The following is a 13558-nucleotide window of genomic DNA, read 5'->3' on the forward strand; positions in this document are numbered from 1 at the left end:
AGACCCTTTCAAAAAAAAAAAAAAAAAAAAAAAAAAAAAAAAAAAGTGAAATGACTTTTACCCAAGATCACTGGCACCAAACTATCTCTAAGAGAATTTTTTTATGTTCATTTATTTGTAGTAGTGGGGTGATGTGCCACAGGGCACATGTGATGATCAGAGGACAGCCTTTGGGAGGTCAGGTCTCTCCTTCTACCATGTGAGTCCTGGAGATCAAAAGATTGTCAGGTTTAGTGGCAAACACCTAAGGATAAATTTTTTTCATTTCAAAGTCTTTTTTTTCTTTTATAATTTTTCTTTAGCATTATTACTTACAAAAATTATAACAAATTAAGGATTTTACAGTGTTTTTAAAATTGTTGTTCCTCATTGTAACACAGAAAAAGTATCTTAGGTGATGGCCTTTCTTGTCACCTTCGTACTGCTATTACTGTATTTCTGTACTTTTCAGTCCTCCAACTGAAGATCATTGAATTCAAACCTGGGTTGTTTTCGTGGACGGGTGGAGTCTTACTTGTTTGCTTTATTAGTTTTTTTTTCCCTCCTTTCTTAAGCTTCCAGATGAGAAACTAATACTGTGTTCTACAGAAATGAGCAGAGAATATTGTCATCCATTGTATGCTTAGCACCACTAAGGGTTTTGTGCTGTCATAGATAAAGTGGAGTAGGTGCTGCCATAGCTGGTGGCTATTGGGAAAAGAGCCTTCTTCACAGACACTGGAGTTGTGTAGATTCTCTTGTAAACATTTCATTATACTTCAGGTAGTATCACTTAAATGGCATTTCATAGTGTAAATGTATTTGATTTTTGTTGTTGTTGTTTCTCAAGTACTGTTTGTACTCAGAAAGGCCATGGACTAGAGATTTACATTGACTTCCAGCGATTCTACATGTGAGACAGAATATTCAGTATTTGTCTTCCTGAGCCTGGCTTATTTCACTTACATGCTTATCTCCAGTTCATCTGGTTTTCCTGAAAATTACTTAATTTCATTCTTTGTGGCTGAATAATTTGAATTACTTTTTCTGTCATGTAAGGCTCTTCAGCTAAGGACAATAATCATAAAAAGTAAGCAGAACAAAATGTGGAAAAGGGAAAGGAAAACCATGACACAATTTTTCAAGTAATGAATTGCACATAGTTAATCATTTGAAAGCATCTTTACCTTGGGACCTGGAGAAATTGCTCAGTGGTTAAGAACACTTGCTGCTCTTGCACAGGACCCAGCTTTGGTTTCCAGCACCCATGTGGCTGCTAACAATCATCTGTAATTCCAGTTCCAGGGAATCCAATACCCTCTGCTGGCCTCCATGGGTGTTGCATGCACATAGTATACTTACATACATACAGGCAAAAACACTCCATATATAGAAAATAGGACTTTTTAAAAAAAGACTACTTACCCTGATTTTATAACCAGAAAAGAACTGGTCATTCAGTTCCATTGTTGTATGTGTATAATTGATGATTGATTCTAAAACTAAAATGTCAGACTAATCTTGAGAAGGGGAGAGAAGATGGTTGGAGAATATTGCCACCAGGAAATTATATAAGATCCCAGTTCCCTGTCCCAGACCATCTGTTCTTAAGCCACCACGATACCTAGGCACAGCCTCCAAATGACACCATTGGGTGAGCCTCTTACGCCCAGAAAGCACTACTGAGTAGACCTGTCTACTGTTCTGGAGACACAGGGGTTCCTGGTAAATAGGATGGATCACAGGACTTGATCCACGCCATTAACATGAAACTGAGTTGTACTTTATGGAGTATTAAGGTGATAAAAGAGGTAGACCTTCTTCTACCTCCAGGCCAGTGAACTCAGTTCATCCTGCTGTCAGGATGTCAGGTCAGGCCTGAGATACAGAAAAAACAAACACTGTTCTTCCTTTTGCACAGTGTTCATAAAAGAGGGCAGGCAGCAGCAGGAACAGAAGGCCTGTTGTCATTGCTGTTTCAAGGACAGTGCCCCTACTACTTCAGAATCAGTTCTAATGCACCAAAGTCATAGAGACTCAGACTAGCAGGCACCCTTACTTCTCCTAAGCAACAGGGCCAATATGATGATGGTAACTGAGGTGTTCTGTACTTGGGTGCAGTTTGCTTTTCTGCAGATAGCGGTCAGATCTCTACCAATCCCCCCTGGACAAGATAGAGAACCAAGGGCTTTCCCCAGTCATGGCTCCTTGACATACTGAAGTATGGTTCTGTCAAACAGCATCTGAGGGCTCCCCCAAGGCTGCTCTAGGACCTAGCCTGCAATGCCCAAGCTGGAGGAATTTTGGGAGCCATTGTGAGACCAGAGTTGCACTTAAAAGGAAGCGCCCTGGTGTTCCCGAGGGGATTTCTAAGACCTGGAGAGCTACGGAGCTGGGGCTGGAGCTCAGCAGTTAAGAGCACTTACTACTCTTGAAGAGGACACAAATTCAGTTCACAGCACCCACATTAGGTGGTTCACAACTGCCTGTAACACCAACTCCAAAGGACCCAATGCCCTCATCTGGTGCCTGGACACCTGCACTCACATGCACATACCCACACATAGGTGATAGGTGCACATAATTAAAAACAAAGTCCTTAAAATCGTGTGTGTGTGTTTTAAAAGAATGGCAGAGCTAAAGTATGAAGAACTGTAACCTGATCTTGGCCATCTAAGTTAGATTGCCCCATATTATCTAAGTAAATAAAGCTCCCCCCCCCACCTTGTTCTGATCTGACAGGAGTTGGGTGGGAGTAGGCAGTCAGAGAGCCAGTACTAAAAGACTCATTTTGGCTGTATTTAAGAAAGCCCAATTTTAGTCTCAGAGTACTGTTTGGATTGTTAGAAATAATGCTCCATACAGTGCCTGAAGGCAACAGTTTACAAAGTTGTGTAAGGAAATAACAAAATAAAACCAAATTGGCTTAGCAATTTACAAAACAGTAGACAGTTGTAGTATGGATGATATCAGCATTTGTAAGTTTTCTATTAGAATCTTTGTACCTTGGAGAATTATAAAACCATTATAATTTTACAGTTATATAAAGAATTTTTTATACATTATTTGGGCCAGGGGTGATGGCACACACCTTTAATTCTAGTACTTGAGAGGCAGAGGCAGGGGGATCTCTCTGTTCAAGGCCAGCCTGGTCTACATAATCAGTTCCAGGCCCTTCAGGGCTACATAGTGAGACCCTGTCTTTAAAAAAACAAAACAAGGCCGGGTGTGGTGAAATGGTTCAGCAAGTAAAAGCACTTGTTGTGTAATCCTGACAAGTTGAATTTGAGTTGCCAAACTCATGTAAAGGTAGAAGGAGAGCACCAACTCCACAAAGCTGTACTCTGACCTCCAAATCCATGCTGTGGTACCACCACCCCCAATTTAAAAAGTTGAAGCTGGGCATGGTGGCACACACCTTTAATCCCAGCACTTGGGAGGCAGAGGCAGGTAGATCTCTGTGAGTTCAAGTCCAGACTGGTCTACATAGTGAGTTCCAGGTCAGCTGGGGCTACAGGGAGACCCTGTCTCAAAAAGGAAAACAAAATCCCCCACAAAACTAGGCATGGTGGCACACACCTTTAATCCCAGCACTCAGGAGACAGAGGCAGGCAGATCTCTGTGAGTTCAAGGGCAGCCTGGTCTACATAGCTCCAAGCCAACTGGGACTTTAAAAAAAAGCATTAACCTGTGCATTTGAAGCAAAATTAGAGTCTTTAGGATTGTAGACCTTTTACAAGTGAGAAAACAATGTCATAAACTTATTACCTGATCCACATCCCACTTATATAATAGCTCTACTGAGGTATAAAGTAGTCAATTTAGACTGCAAGCCAAATACTTAAATGATTCCATACTTTGTTAAAAGCTGACAAAATTAGCACTTTGTAAATTTTGTTAATAGATCAACTTTTTGTGGAGAATTTTTTTCAGTACATATATTTATTGAATCTTTGTGCATTTCATACAAAACATCTTAATCATCTTTATACCTCCTCTCCCATCCACACCCCTCACAGTTCTCCCCCAATGAATTTCATGCATTCTGTCATATACATTAAGGCCCACTGTTTGTTTACCCAGATGTCTGTCAGTGCAAGTTCGTCTACTAGAGTCTAGTCAGCCTGTCTAGAATCTCTTAAAGAAGATCAGTTCTCTCACACACAGCAGTAATCAGTCCTTCAGCTAAGGTTGGGGCCTGCTGTCCATTTCCCCAGTTTTATGCTGGATTTTTGTCTGTCTGACTGACTTTGTGTGGTTCTTGTGCATGCTGTCACAATTGCTGCAAGTTCATATGCGTAAGTTCTCGGAAGCCTGGAAGACTTGTTTCTTTATGGTCTTGCACTAATCCTGGCTCTTAAAATCTTTCCACCCCCTCTTCCTGAACCATGGGTGGGTAAGGTTTAATAAAGGAGTCTTATACAGGGACATGCTCTCTGCAGTCTCTTATGCACTACACTTTGGCCAATTTGTGGCCTTCTCTGTGCATTGTATTCTGTTGTGTGAGGAAGCCTTTGCTGGTGAGAGTTGAGAGATGTAATAGTATCTCTACCCCCTTTTCTGCTATGTTCCATGAGCCTTACATTTAGAGGTTCCATTATAGATGTGTCACTTAGGACTGGGCACCTATCAGACACTTAATTCTCTGTGCGTCACCAGTTGTGGAATTTTATAGTAGTCTACATCTGTTGGAAAAAGAAGCTTCTTTGGCCAACATTTTCTAAACATTTAAGAAGCTTTAAATATAAAGAACTAGAAAATCTTACAAGCTTTCAGCAATAGCTGATCTAATTATATATAAATTATTTATCATAAGATTCGCCCTTTATAAAATACCTACAGTTGAGTCAGACTTTCATAACTTACCTAGATTTTTGTTACTAAAACATAATCCTTAGATTGCTATAAAATATCCTTGGGATCAGAAAATCATATGTATGATATTAGTATCCCTTTAAGTCATCTGTCTCTCTGTCATCAAAAAAAAACCTATATACAAATATCTAAAAACATGAGAATGAATAAAAAATAAAAAATAATAATGGAAACATCGATATTTAATCATTGGTTTAAAATGTAAGGTTTAAAATTCTTTTTGTGCTGTTCCTATACATAGGTGCCTGGAATACTTATTAAGAAATGATGCAAATCCAGGGATCCGGGACAAACAAGGATACAATGCAGTTCATTACTCAGCTGCATATGGTCACCGTCTATGTCTTCAGCTGGTAAGATTGCTGAATTCTTATGATAGGACTAATGTGAGTTTTTAGTCTAGTAACCAATGAACATGAGAATAGATGGTTCTGGAAACAGACTGAGTTTTAACATTTTCAGACTACAAATATCTCTTAAATTCATACTTGGCTTCATAGGAATCTTTCATTTCCCTTTTCCTTTTGATAAAGAAAGGAGATAAGTGTAAATGACTGGAACTTAGTTTGGTAACACACCTATAAAATTAGTACTTGGAAGGCTAAGGCAATAAATTCTATGCTAGCCTGAGCTACAGTAAACTGTCTCAAAGGAGAAAAGAAAGAAGGGGAAAAAAAAAAAAAGCTTTAATTAACTCTGAAGAGAGTCAGCAGGCACAGTGGTACATGTCTATAGTCCTACGTGGGAGACTGAGGATGGCTTGAGCCCAGGACAAGGTAGTGAGATTCTGCCATTTTCAAAAAGCCAGATAAAAACATCTCTGGAGAGCCAGGCATGGTGGTGCAAGCCTTTAATCCCAGCACTTGGGAGGCAGAGGCAGGTGGATCTCTGTATGTTCAAGGCCATCCTGGTCTACATAGTGAGTTCCAGGCCAGCTGGAGCTACAGGGAGACCCTATCTCCAAAAGAAAAGAAAAAAAAAAAAAGAAAAAAATTAACAAAGCCCTGTATAAATAAAGTTGTAAAATATGTGATTTAATATATATGAGTACTTAACGTTTTTTTTAACCTTTATTTCAGATTGCAAGTGAAACTCCTTTAGATGTTGTAAGTATTGTTTGATCACCAGTCATTCAGAAATTAGAATTGAAGTCATACATGTTTTCATATCTCCCTAAGAACAAAGACAGGAACTTAAATATGTGTTGGTGTGGGGAAGTGTTTACATTGCCCCAGTGCCCTAGTTTATAAGCCTTCCTCTGAGGTCTGAGTCAGTGGTTCTTGCTATGCTTTTGTGATTATTCTGTTCTGTGAGCTTGCTGAGTATTTAAAACTTATACTCTAAAATGGATTTGAGGGGCTGGAGAGATGGCTTAGCGGTTAAGAACACTGGTTGTTCTTGCAGAAGACCCGGGTTCAAATCTCAGTACCCATGTGGCAGCTAACAGCTGTCCGTAACTCCAGTCCCAAGGAATCCGACAGCCTCTTCTGACCTCAGAGGGCATTGCACGACACAAGTGCACTTACCTACGTGCAGGCAATACATGCATACACATAAAATAAAAATAATAAATAAAATTTTTTTAAATTATTTAATAACCACATAATTAAAAGAAGCATTTCATTACAACAGCATTGACATATTCAATAACAATTTCCAGAGCTAAGATGCCTCTCTTTCAAAATTGGCTATAATAAATTTTTTTTTAAAGTTTAAAAAAAAATAAAATGGACAAGAGAGGGAAGAAAAAACTGCTATAATATATATAAAAGCATCTAACATTTGTGAATGCCTCTCCTTTTTTTAGTTAATGGAAACCTCTGGGACAGACATGTTGAATGATTCAGATAACAGAGCAACAATAAGCCCTTTACACTTGGCTGTGAGTATTGATTTCATAGAAGTGTGATGGGTTCACTGAGGATACCTAGTATCTATGTGTTGATGCAAACTAATACCTGGATGTTTGGTCCTTGTAGTAATTACATGGAATTAAAGCTTTAAGAACCTTGGGGCTGGAGAGATGGCTCAGCGGTTAAGAGCACTGACTGCTCTTACAGAGGACCCAGGTTTGAATCCCAGCACCCACATGGTGGCTAATAACTTCCTATAACTCCAGTTCTAGGGGATGCGACACCCTCCTCTGACCTCCAAGGGCATTGCGCAACACGGGTGCACTTTCCTATATGCGGGCAGTACGCTCCTCATACGCATAAAAATAATAAACACTTTTAAAAAGCTTTGAGAACCTTTTTAATCTAAAGAATTTAGTGCACCCTTGTTTTCTGCTTGTTGCTTTGCTTTTTTAGGTGGTGCTCCTTGGCTCCCTTGAGCCCTACTTATAAGAGAGAGTGTGTGACTTTGACATGAGTTACAATGCTCTGCCCTAGTTGAAGAACTTCTTTGTTAAGCAGATAGTCTTTCCCCACCCTCACCCCCACCCCCACCCCTGTTCCTGATGAAGAACTACAGTTTCCCACCCACTTTTAGATTCCCCTGACTTTTTCCTCTCAGTGTCAGTCACTAAGCCAAGAAGATTAGAAAATATTAAGTAGAACACAACTTAGCTCTTCTGTACTCAAAGAATTTATTTTTTAAACAAAGCATATTGGGTGGCGAATGTTGATCATGTGAAGACTAGTATGCCTTCACTAGCTGTTTAGGACGTCTGATGTTAAGCATAGTAAAATACTCACAGGGTGTGTTCCTCGTCGACTGCCAATCACTAGAAGTTCAATAGTCTTTTTCTTTTCACCTGTACTTTTATTTTTTTCTTATCTCCTTGCATGTTCCAACACTGACACACCACACTGGATCGTCTCCTTGCTCCTGCTCTCCATAGTACTTCTTGCCATGTTCTAAACTGAGAAGACATCCTGAAGTGCTCTGTTTCCTTGTCTTCTGAGTCCTTATAAATAGTTATCTCTGGCCAGCCTGGTGGTGCACACCTTTAATCCCAGGCGGATCCCTGTGAGTTCAAGGCCAGCCTGGTCTACATAGTGAGTTCCAGGACAGCTGGGGCTACAGGGAGACCTTGTCTCAAAAAGATTTTAAAAAAAAAAAAAAAAAAAAAAAAAAAGGAAATAGTTATCTCCTCTGTGAGACTTTCATAAAAAATAGTCTGAAAATGCAAAGTCATGGAGAAAGTAGCTGTTTTACTATTGGTGACAAGAAATGAGCTTTGAGCAGATGGCTAGGCAGTTCTTGCACTGTCGCTGTCAGTTTGACAGTGTAATTGTGCTCTCATTTCTTGAGCCAGACTTTGCCTTTGGTGCAGATTCAGTAAATTAGCAACATACTAAAGGTTTCCAAATCTTACAGTCTGTCATAGAACTGTCTTAATAACTTAATGATGTTGTTACTTTTCTGTTCCCCAATCTGACAAATTCCTCCTTTTTCCCTTCCTTACTCATAGGGTCTTCCTTTGTAGCTAGCCTTGAACTCGGGGTGCTCTAGCTTCATCTTCCCATAGGCTATGAATATAGGCATGTGCCATCACATAAAATGTACTTTGGTAAGCATCTCTTAGAGTATGGTTCAGTAGTGTTACTTATATTCACCTTGCATAACCAATCTCCAGAACTTTTGCAAAATTGAAGTTCTTAACTCAGAACTAAAGTTTAAGTTCCAAACAATGGCTACATATTGGGCCCTGCCCACCTGTTAACCATAAATTTGACTAACCTTATACATTTAAGTGGTATACAATACTTCTCTTTTTGTTTTGGTTTTGGTTTTTTTTTTTTTAATATTTTGTTTGTATTTTTTTAGTATTTTATTATGTGTATGAATGTGTTACCTGCATGTATGTGAGTGCACCTGTGTCATGCAATGCCCTAGAGGTCAGAAGAGGGCTTCAGATTCCCCTGGAACTGGAGTTAAGGACAGTTGAGTTCTGGGAATCGAACCCGGGTCCTCTGCAAGAGCACTCAGTGCTCTTAAACTCTGAGCCATTCTCCAGCCCCTACTTCTCTTTTTGTAAGTGGCTTTTTTCACCTACCACACTTTCCCACTGTTTATCTGTACGAATTTCCTTCACTTTTTAGATTACGTGTGCATGCTGCATTTTGTTTATAGTCAGCTTATCATTGGACACCTAGGCTGCTCCATCTGTAGGCTATGTGAATTGAGTGGTGCTGTAAGCATAGTTGTGCTAGATATTTTCTCTAAACTAAAATGGACACAGATATGATTTAATAATTAAATTCAATGTAATGCGATTACATTGCTATTTTGCATTTTATATCTAATCCTGAGATTTTTAGAAATTAAGTTTAAACTCTCCTTTTTTTTTTTTTGTCTTTTTGAAGCAGGGTCTCCCTGTAGCCCCAGCTGTCCTGGAACTCACTATATAAACCAGGCTGGCCTTAAACTCACAGAGATCCGCCTGCCTCTGTCTCCCAAGTGCTGGGACTACAGGCATGCACCACAATGCCCAGCTTAAACTCTCCTTTTTAAGGCAACTTTATACAGTTTTTAAGGCAACACTGGCCTGAGGCTTAAGGAGATTACTTTATTCCTAATGTTGCTGATACTAGACATAGAGGCTCTTCTGTTGATTCTGTAGGGGACACGATAGAAGAGCCCTGTAATGAACCATCAGGATTCGTTAGTTTGTCCTGATTTTATGTACTATTTTATGTGTGTCCAGTGAGAATCCTCAAAAGTCATTCTTGGAGTGAGTAGCGTAATTCCATTCACCTGATACTGACATAAAATTACATGATCCCAAAACAGGATCAGGATTCCTAGTCTGTCCTGATTTTATGTACTATTTTATGTGTGTCCAGTGAGAGAATCCTCAAAAGTCATTCTTGGAATGAGTAGCCTAATTCCATTCACCTGATACTGACAAATAAAATTACATGATCCCAAAACAATGATCAGTAAAGCCAAGAGAAGCTTTATCTTTATTGGTACTTTTTGACCCACCCACCCCCACCCCCGTGGAGGCTCTGAACTCTTCTATACCCCAATTTCAGTCCATCTCCTAAATGTTTTTAGGGTCTCAATTTTTTTTTTTTTTTTTTGGTCTTTTTGAGACAGGGTCTCCCTGTAGCCCCAGCTAACTTGGAACTCTTTGTAGACCAGGCTGGCCTTGAACTCACAGAGATCCGCCTGCCTCCGTCTCCCAGGTCCTGGGATTAAAGGCCTGTGCCACCATGCCCAGCTTCAACTTTTTAAATTGGGGGGTGAGGGGAATGTGGTACCACAGCATGGATGTGGAGGTTAGAGGACAGCTTTGTGGAGTTGGTGCTCTCCTTCTACCTTTACATGAGTTTGGGAACTCATATTCAACTTGCCAAGATTGCACAGCAAGTGCTTTTACTTGCTGAACCATCTCACCAGCTCATTTTTCTAACCATCTGCACAAAAAGTACTGCTTTATCATCTTTTAAGACTTACTATTGCCTTATGTCCTATACAGTATCCAGGCCAGTATAAATAATATATCTTGGTTTTTGGAATGGGTTATCTGGAAAACTTCAGTATGCTGTGTGATAGAGAGTGTCATATATTCTGATATCTTTAAATCTTACTTTCTTGCACAGCTAGGACAATGTCCAACATCTTTTGAGTGTTCAGTCAGGTCTCAAATATTTTTGTGCTGAAAGATATGTTTGAGCTCTGGTATATTATGGGATATACCATAATCTGAGACTCAAAAGACTTGGGCAATAAATGACTAAATTTACCGGTCCCTGGGATTTAAGTCTAGTAAAATGCTGTCAGGAAGTTAATGTCAGTTAGTTGAACTGTGATTAAGAACACCAGCTTTGGGGTCATAGACTTAACAATCTGAGCTTTCAGTGATTCCATGTCACACATTAACCACCTGGGTTTTTAATATTTATGGAATATGTGTTCCCTGGTAGGGCAGCCTACTATGTTTATTAGAAAATTTTATGGTTTAAACTTTCTGACTTCTTAATGTAAAAGTTTTATTTTATGTCAAATGTGTAGCAAAATGAATTTGCTTACATTTTCTAAAATACTGGGGTATTGGAGATCTGTGATAAAGCACTTACCTAGAATGTACACATCTCTAGATTATATCCCCAGAACCAAAAAAAAAGGAAGAAAATAAAGAAAAATAAATACTTGGGGAGTTGGTCTAAATATGTATTTTTTAATTCATATTTATATTTTTACTTCTAGGCCTATCATGGTCACAATCAAGCACTGGAAGTGTTGGTACAGTCTTTGTTAGATCTTGATGTAAGAAATAGCAGTGGAAGAACACCCTTAGATCTCGCAGCATTTAAAGGCCATGTTGAATGTGTGGATGTACTCATCAATCAGGGAGCCTCCATCTTAGTAAAAGATTATATTTTGAAGAGAACACCTATACATGCTGCAGGTATGCCAAATACTACTACACTTGATTTACCACAAAATCTTGTGTCCTTTTTCATACTACTACTACTACAGGTAATTATAACCAAATGATTATATTCTAAAGGAAAAATCAATAGCAAAATATAGTCACTTTTTGAAAACATCTGCCTTGGATGTTGTACTTATATAGTATTTAGATTATCAAAAAATTTACTTTTTTAAAAAATATTATTTTTATGTGCATGAATGTTGTGCCTGCATGTAGGAAAGTACACCTATGTCGTACAATGCCCACGGAGAACAGAGGAGGCTGTCGGATCCCCTGGAACTGGAGTTACGGACAGTTGTTAGCTGCCATGTGGGTGCTGGGATTCGAACCCGGTTCTTCTGCAAAAACAGTCAGTGTTCTTAACTGCTGAGCCATCTCTCCAGCCCCTCCATTTTTTTTTTCTTTTTTTTCTTTTTTAAGGTAGGGTCTCACTCTGAAGCCCAGGCTGTCTTGGAATTTATTATGTGGACCAGGCTAGCTCAAACTCACATGCCTAGCACTTGTTTTTTACTTCTTTCTAATGGAAATTATTTTAGATTGACATGTGCTTTCACTTTAAATTAATGGCTTTTTTTTTTTTTTTTTTTAATGTGTATGAGTGTATTGCCTTCATGTATGTGAGTACACCGGTGTTGTGCAGTGCCCTGGAGGCCAGAAGAGGGCTTCAGATTCCCCTGGATCTGTAGTTAAGGACGGTTCGTAGCTGCCATGTGGGTGCTGAGAATCGAACCCAGGCCTCTGCCAAGAACAGTCAGTACTCTTAAAAGCTGAGCCATCTCTCCAGCCCCTATTTTTACTTACTTTACCAGAATACCAACCTCTGCAAGAACTTCCCTATGTTACAGTTTTATAATGTTGCCACTGTATGGTGGAAAAAAATGCGAGGACCTGTAACCAAGTCATTGAAATGTGGAGAAAGACTGGTTAGCTCCAGGAAGAAAGAAGAAAGAAAAAGAAACCTGTCATTAACATTACTTGGTACCAGCTGTGTATCACAAGGAGATGCGGATTTTACAACTGTTTATAGGAATTACTGGAAGGCAGTATTCATTCTAAATAACCCAAACTGGTATAATTGAAAAATATTAGCCAAATATTTTTCTTAGTTCCAATTGACTACCTTTATGTGATCCAATTCATTTTACTTAATCTGATTTATGAATTCATTCTTAAGAACACATTCAAATATATGACTTAAGTTGTGTTTGTACTATTTGGGGAAAGATACATTCTAGAGGACTGTAGGAAGCACTTGCTGTTGCTCCCAGAGCAGCTTTATTAAACTGCTAAATATAAGCTCAGAGATAGTGCATTTTAATGAATAAACATCCTAGTAAATGTAAGAACTATCATGTGATATGAATAAGAGGTCAAATGCAGTCATTTTCTACCTATAAAAAACAAGCAAAGTTATATTTATAGTTAGAAAATTATTGTAACCATAGATCATTTATAGAGCCAATTTAAAGCTTAAATGAAGAATTTGCTGGGTTGGGGATTGGTCCCCCTTTTTTTGGTCTTTTTGAGACAGTGTCTCCTTGTAGCCCCAGCTGACCTGGAACTCACTGTGTAGACCAGGCTGGCCTTGAACTTGCAGAGATCTGCCAGCCTCTGCCTTCCAAGTGCTGGGATTAAAGGTATGTGCCACCATACCCGGCCTGGTCTTGTTTTTAAAAATGGGTTCCGACCAACCAAAGCCAGCCTAGAACACTGCTGTATGTAGCCCATGATTGCCTCAGGCTAATACCCTCTCAAGTGCTAGGTGTGTAGGCAGCCACCGCTCTCAGTCCTGTGCATCCTTGATAGGTAACTGTTGAACTAAGTGATGCAGCATATGTGATACCCACAAAAAAGCTGCAGCTGAATACATACCATTGTTCTATAGATGCCTTTCAAAGATCTTCTTTCTTACATGCCAGTGGAAAGCACAAAGGGTTTTTTTTCTGAAGGTTAAGCAGTCTTTTCTCTTTTTTTGTAATTAATTATTTAATAACCACATAATTAGAAGGATTTCATTACAACAATGTTGACATATTCATTAACAATTTCCAGAGCCAAGATGCACGTCTTTCAAAATTGGCTGTAAACTTTTAGGTTTACAGTTGAATAGATACAGTTATACATTATTGTACTCACTATAAACCCTATAAGATATAAAATTAAATAAGGTTTTAGCCTTTAAAAAAGATCTCCATAGTCCAGGCATGGTGGTGCACGCCTTTAGAGGCAGAGGCAGGCGGATCTTTGTGAGTTCGAGGCCAGCCTGGTCTACATAGTTCCAGGACAGCTGGGGCTACAAGGAGACCCTGTCTCAAA

The 13558-nt window shown here is 39.2% G+C and overlaps 1 protein-coding gene across 8 annotated transcripts in view; it reads left to right on the top strand.

The window, feature by feature from the left end:
• Ankrd28 (ankyrin repeat domain 28) overlaps positions 1-13558 on the top strand; it is a 183828-nt gene that overhangs the window by 149742 nt on the left and 20528 nt on the right. For all 8 annotated transcript variants that reach the window (XM_029554521.1, XM_029554520.1, XM_017802412.2 and 5 more), the window contains 4 exons: positions 5096-5207; positions 5934-5960; positions 6662-6736; positions 11014-11215. In XM_029554521.1, coding sequence (XP_029410381.1) covers positions 5096-5207; positions 5934-5960; positions 6662-6736; positions 11014-11215 — 416 coding nt within the window. The remainder of the gene's footprint in view (positions 1-5095; positions 5208-5933; positions 5961-6661; positions 6737-11013; positions 11216-13558) is intronic.

Source organism: Nannospalax galili, unplaced genomic scaffold, assembly GCF_000622305.1.
Source record: "Nannospalax galili isolate Female #2095 unplaced genomic scaffold, S.galili_v1.0 scaffold364, whole genome shotgun sequence".
Classification (NCBI taxonomy): domain Eukaryota; kingdom Metazoa; phylum Chordata; class Mammalia; order Rodentia; family Spalacidae; genus Nannospalax; species Nannospalax galili.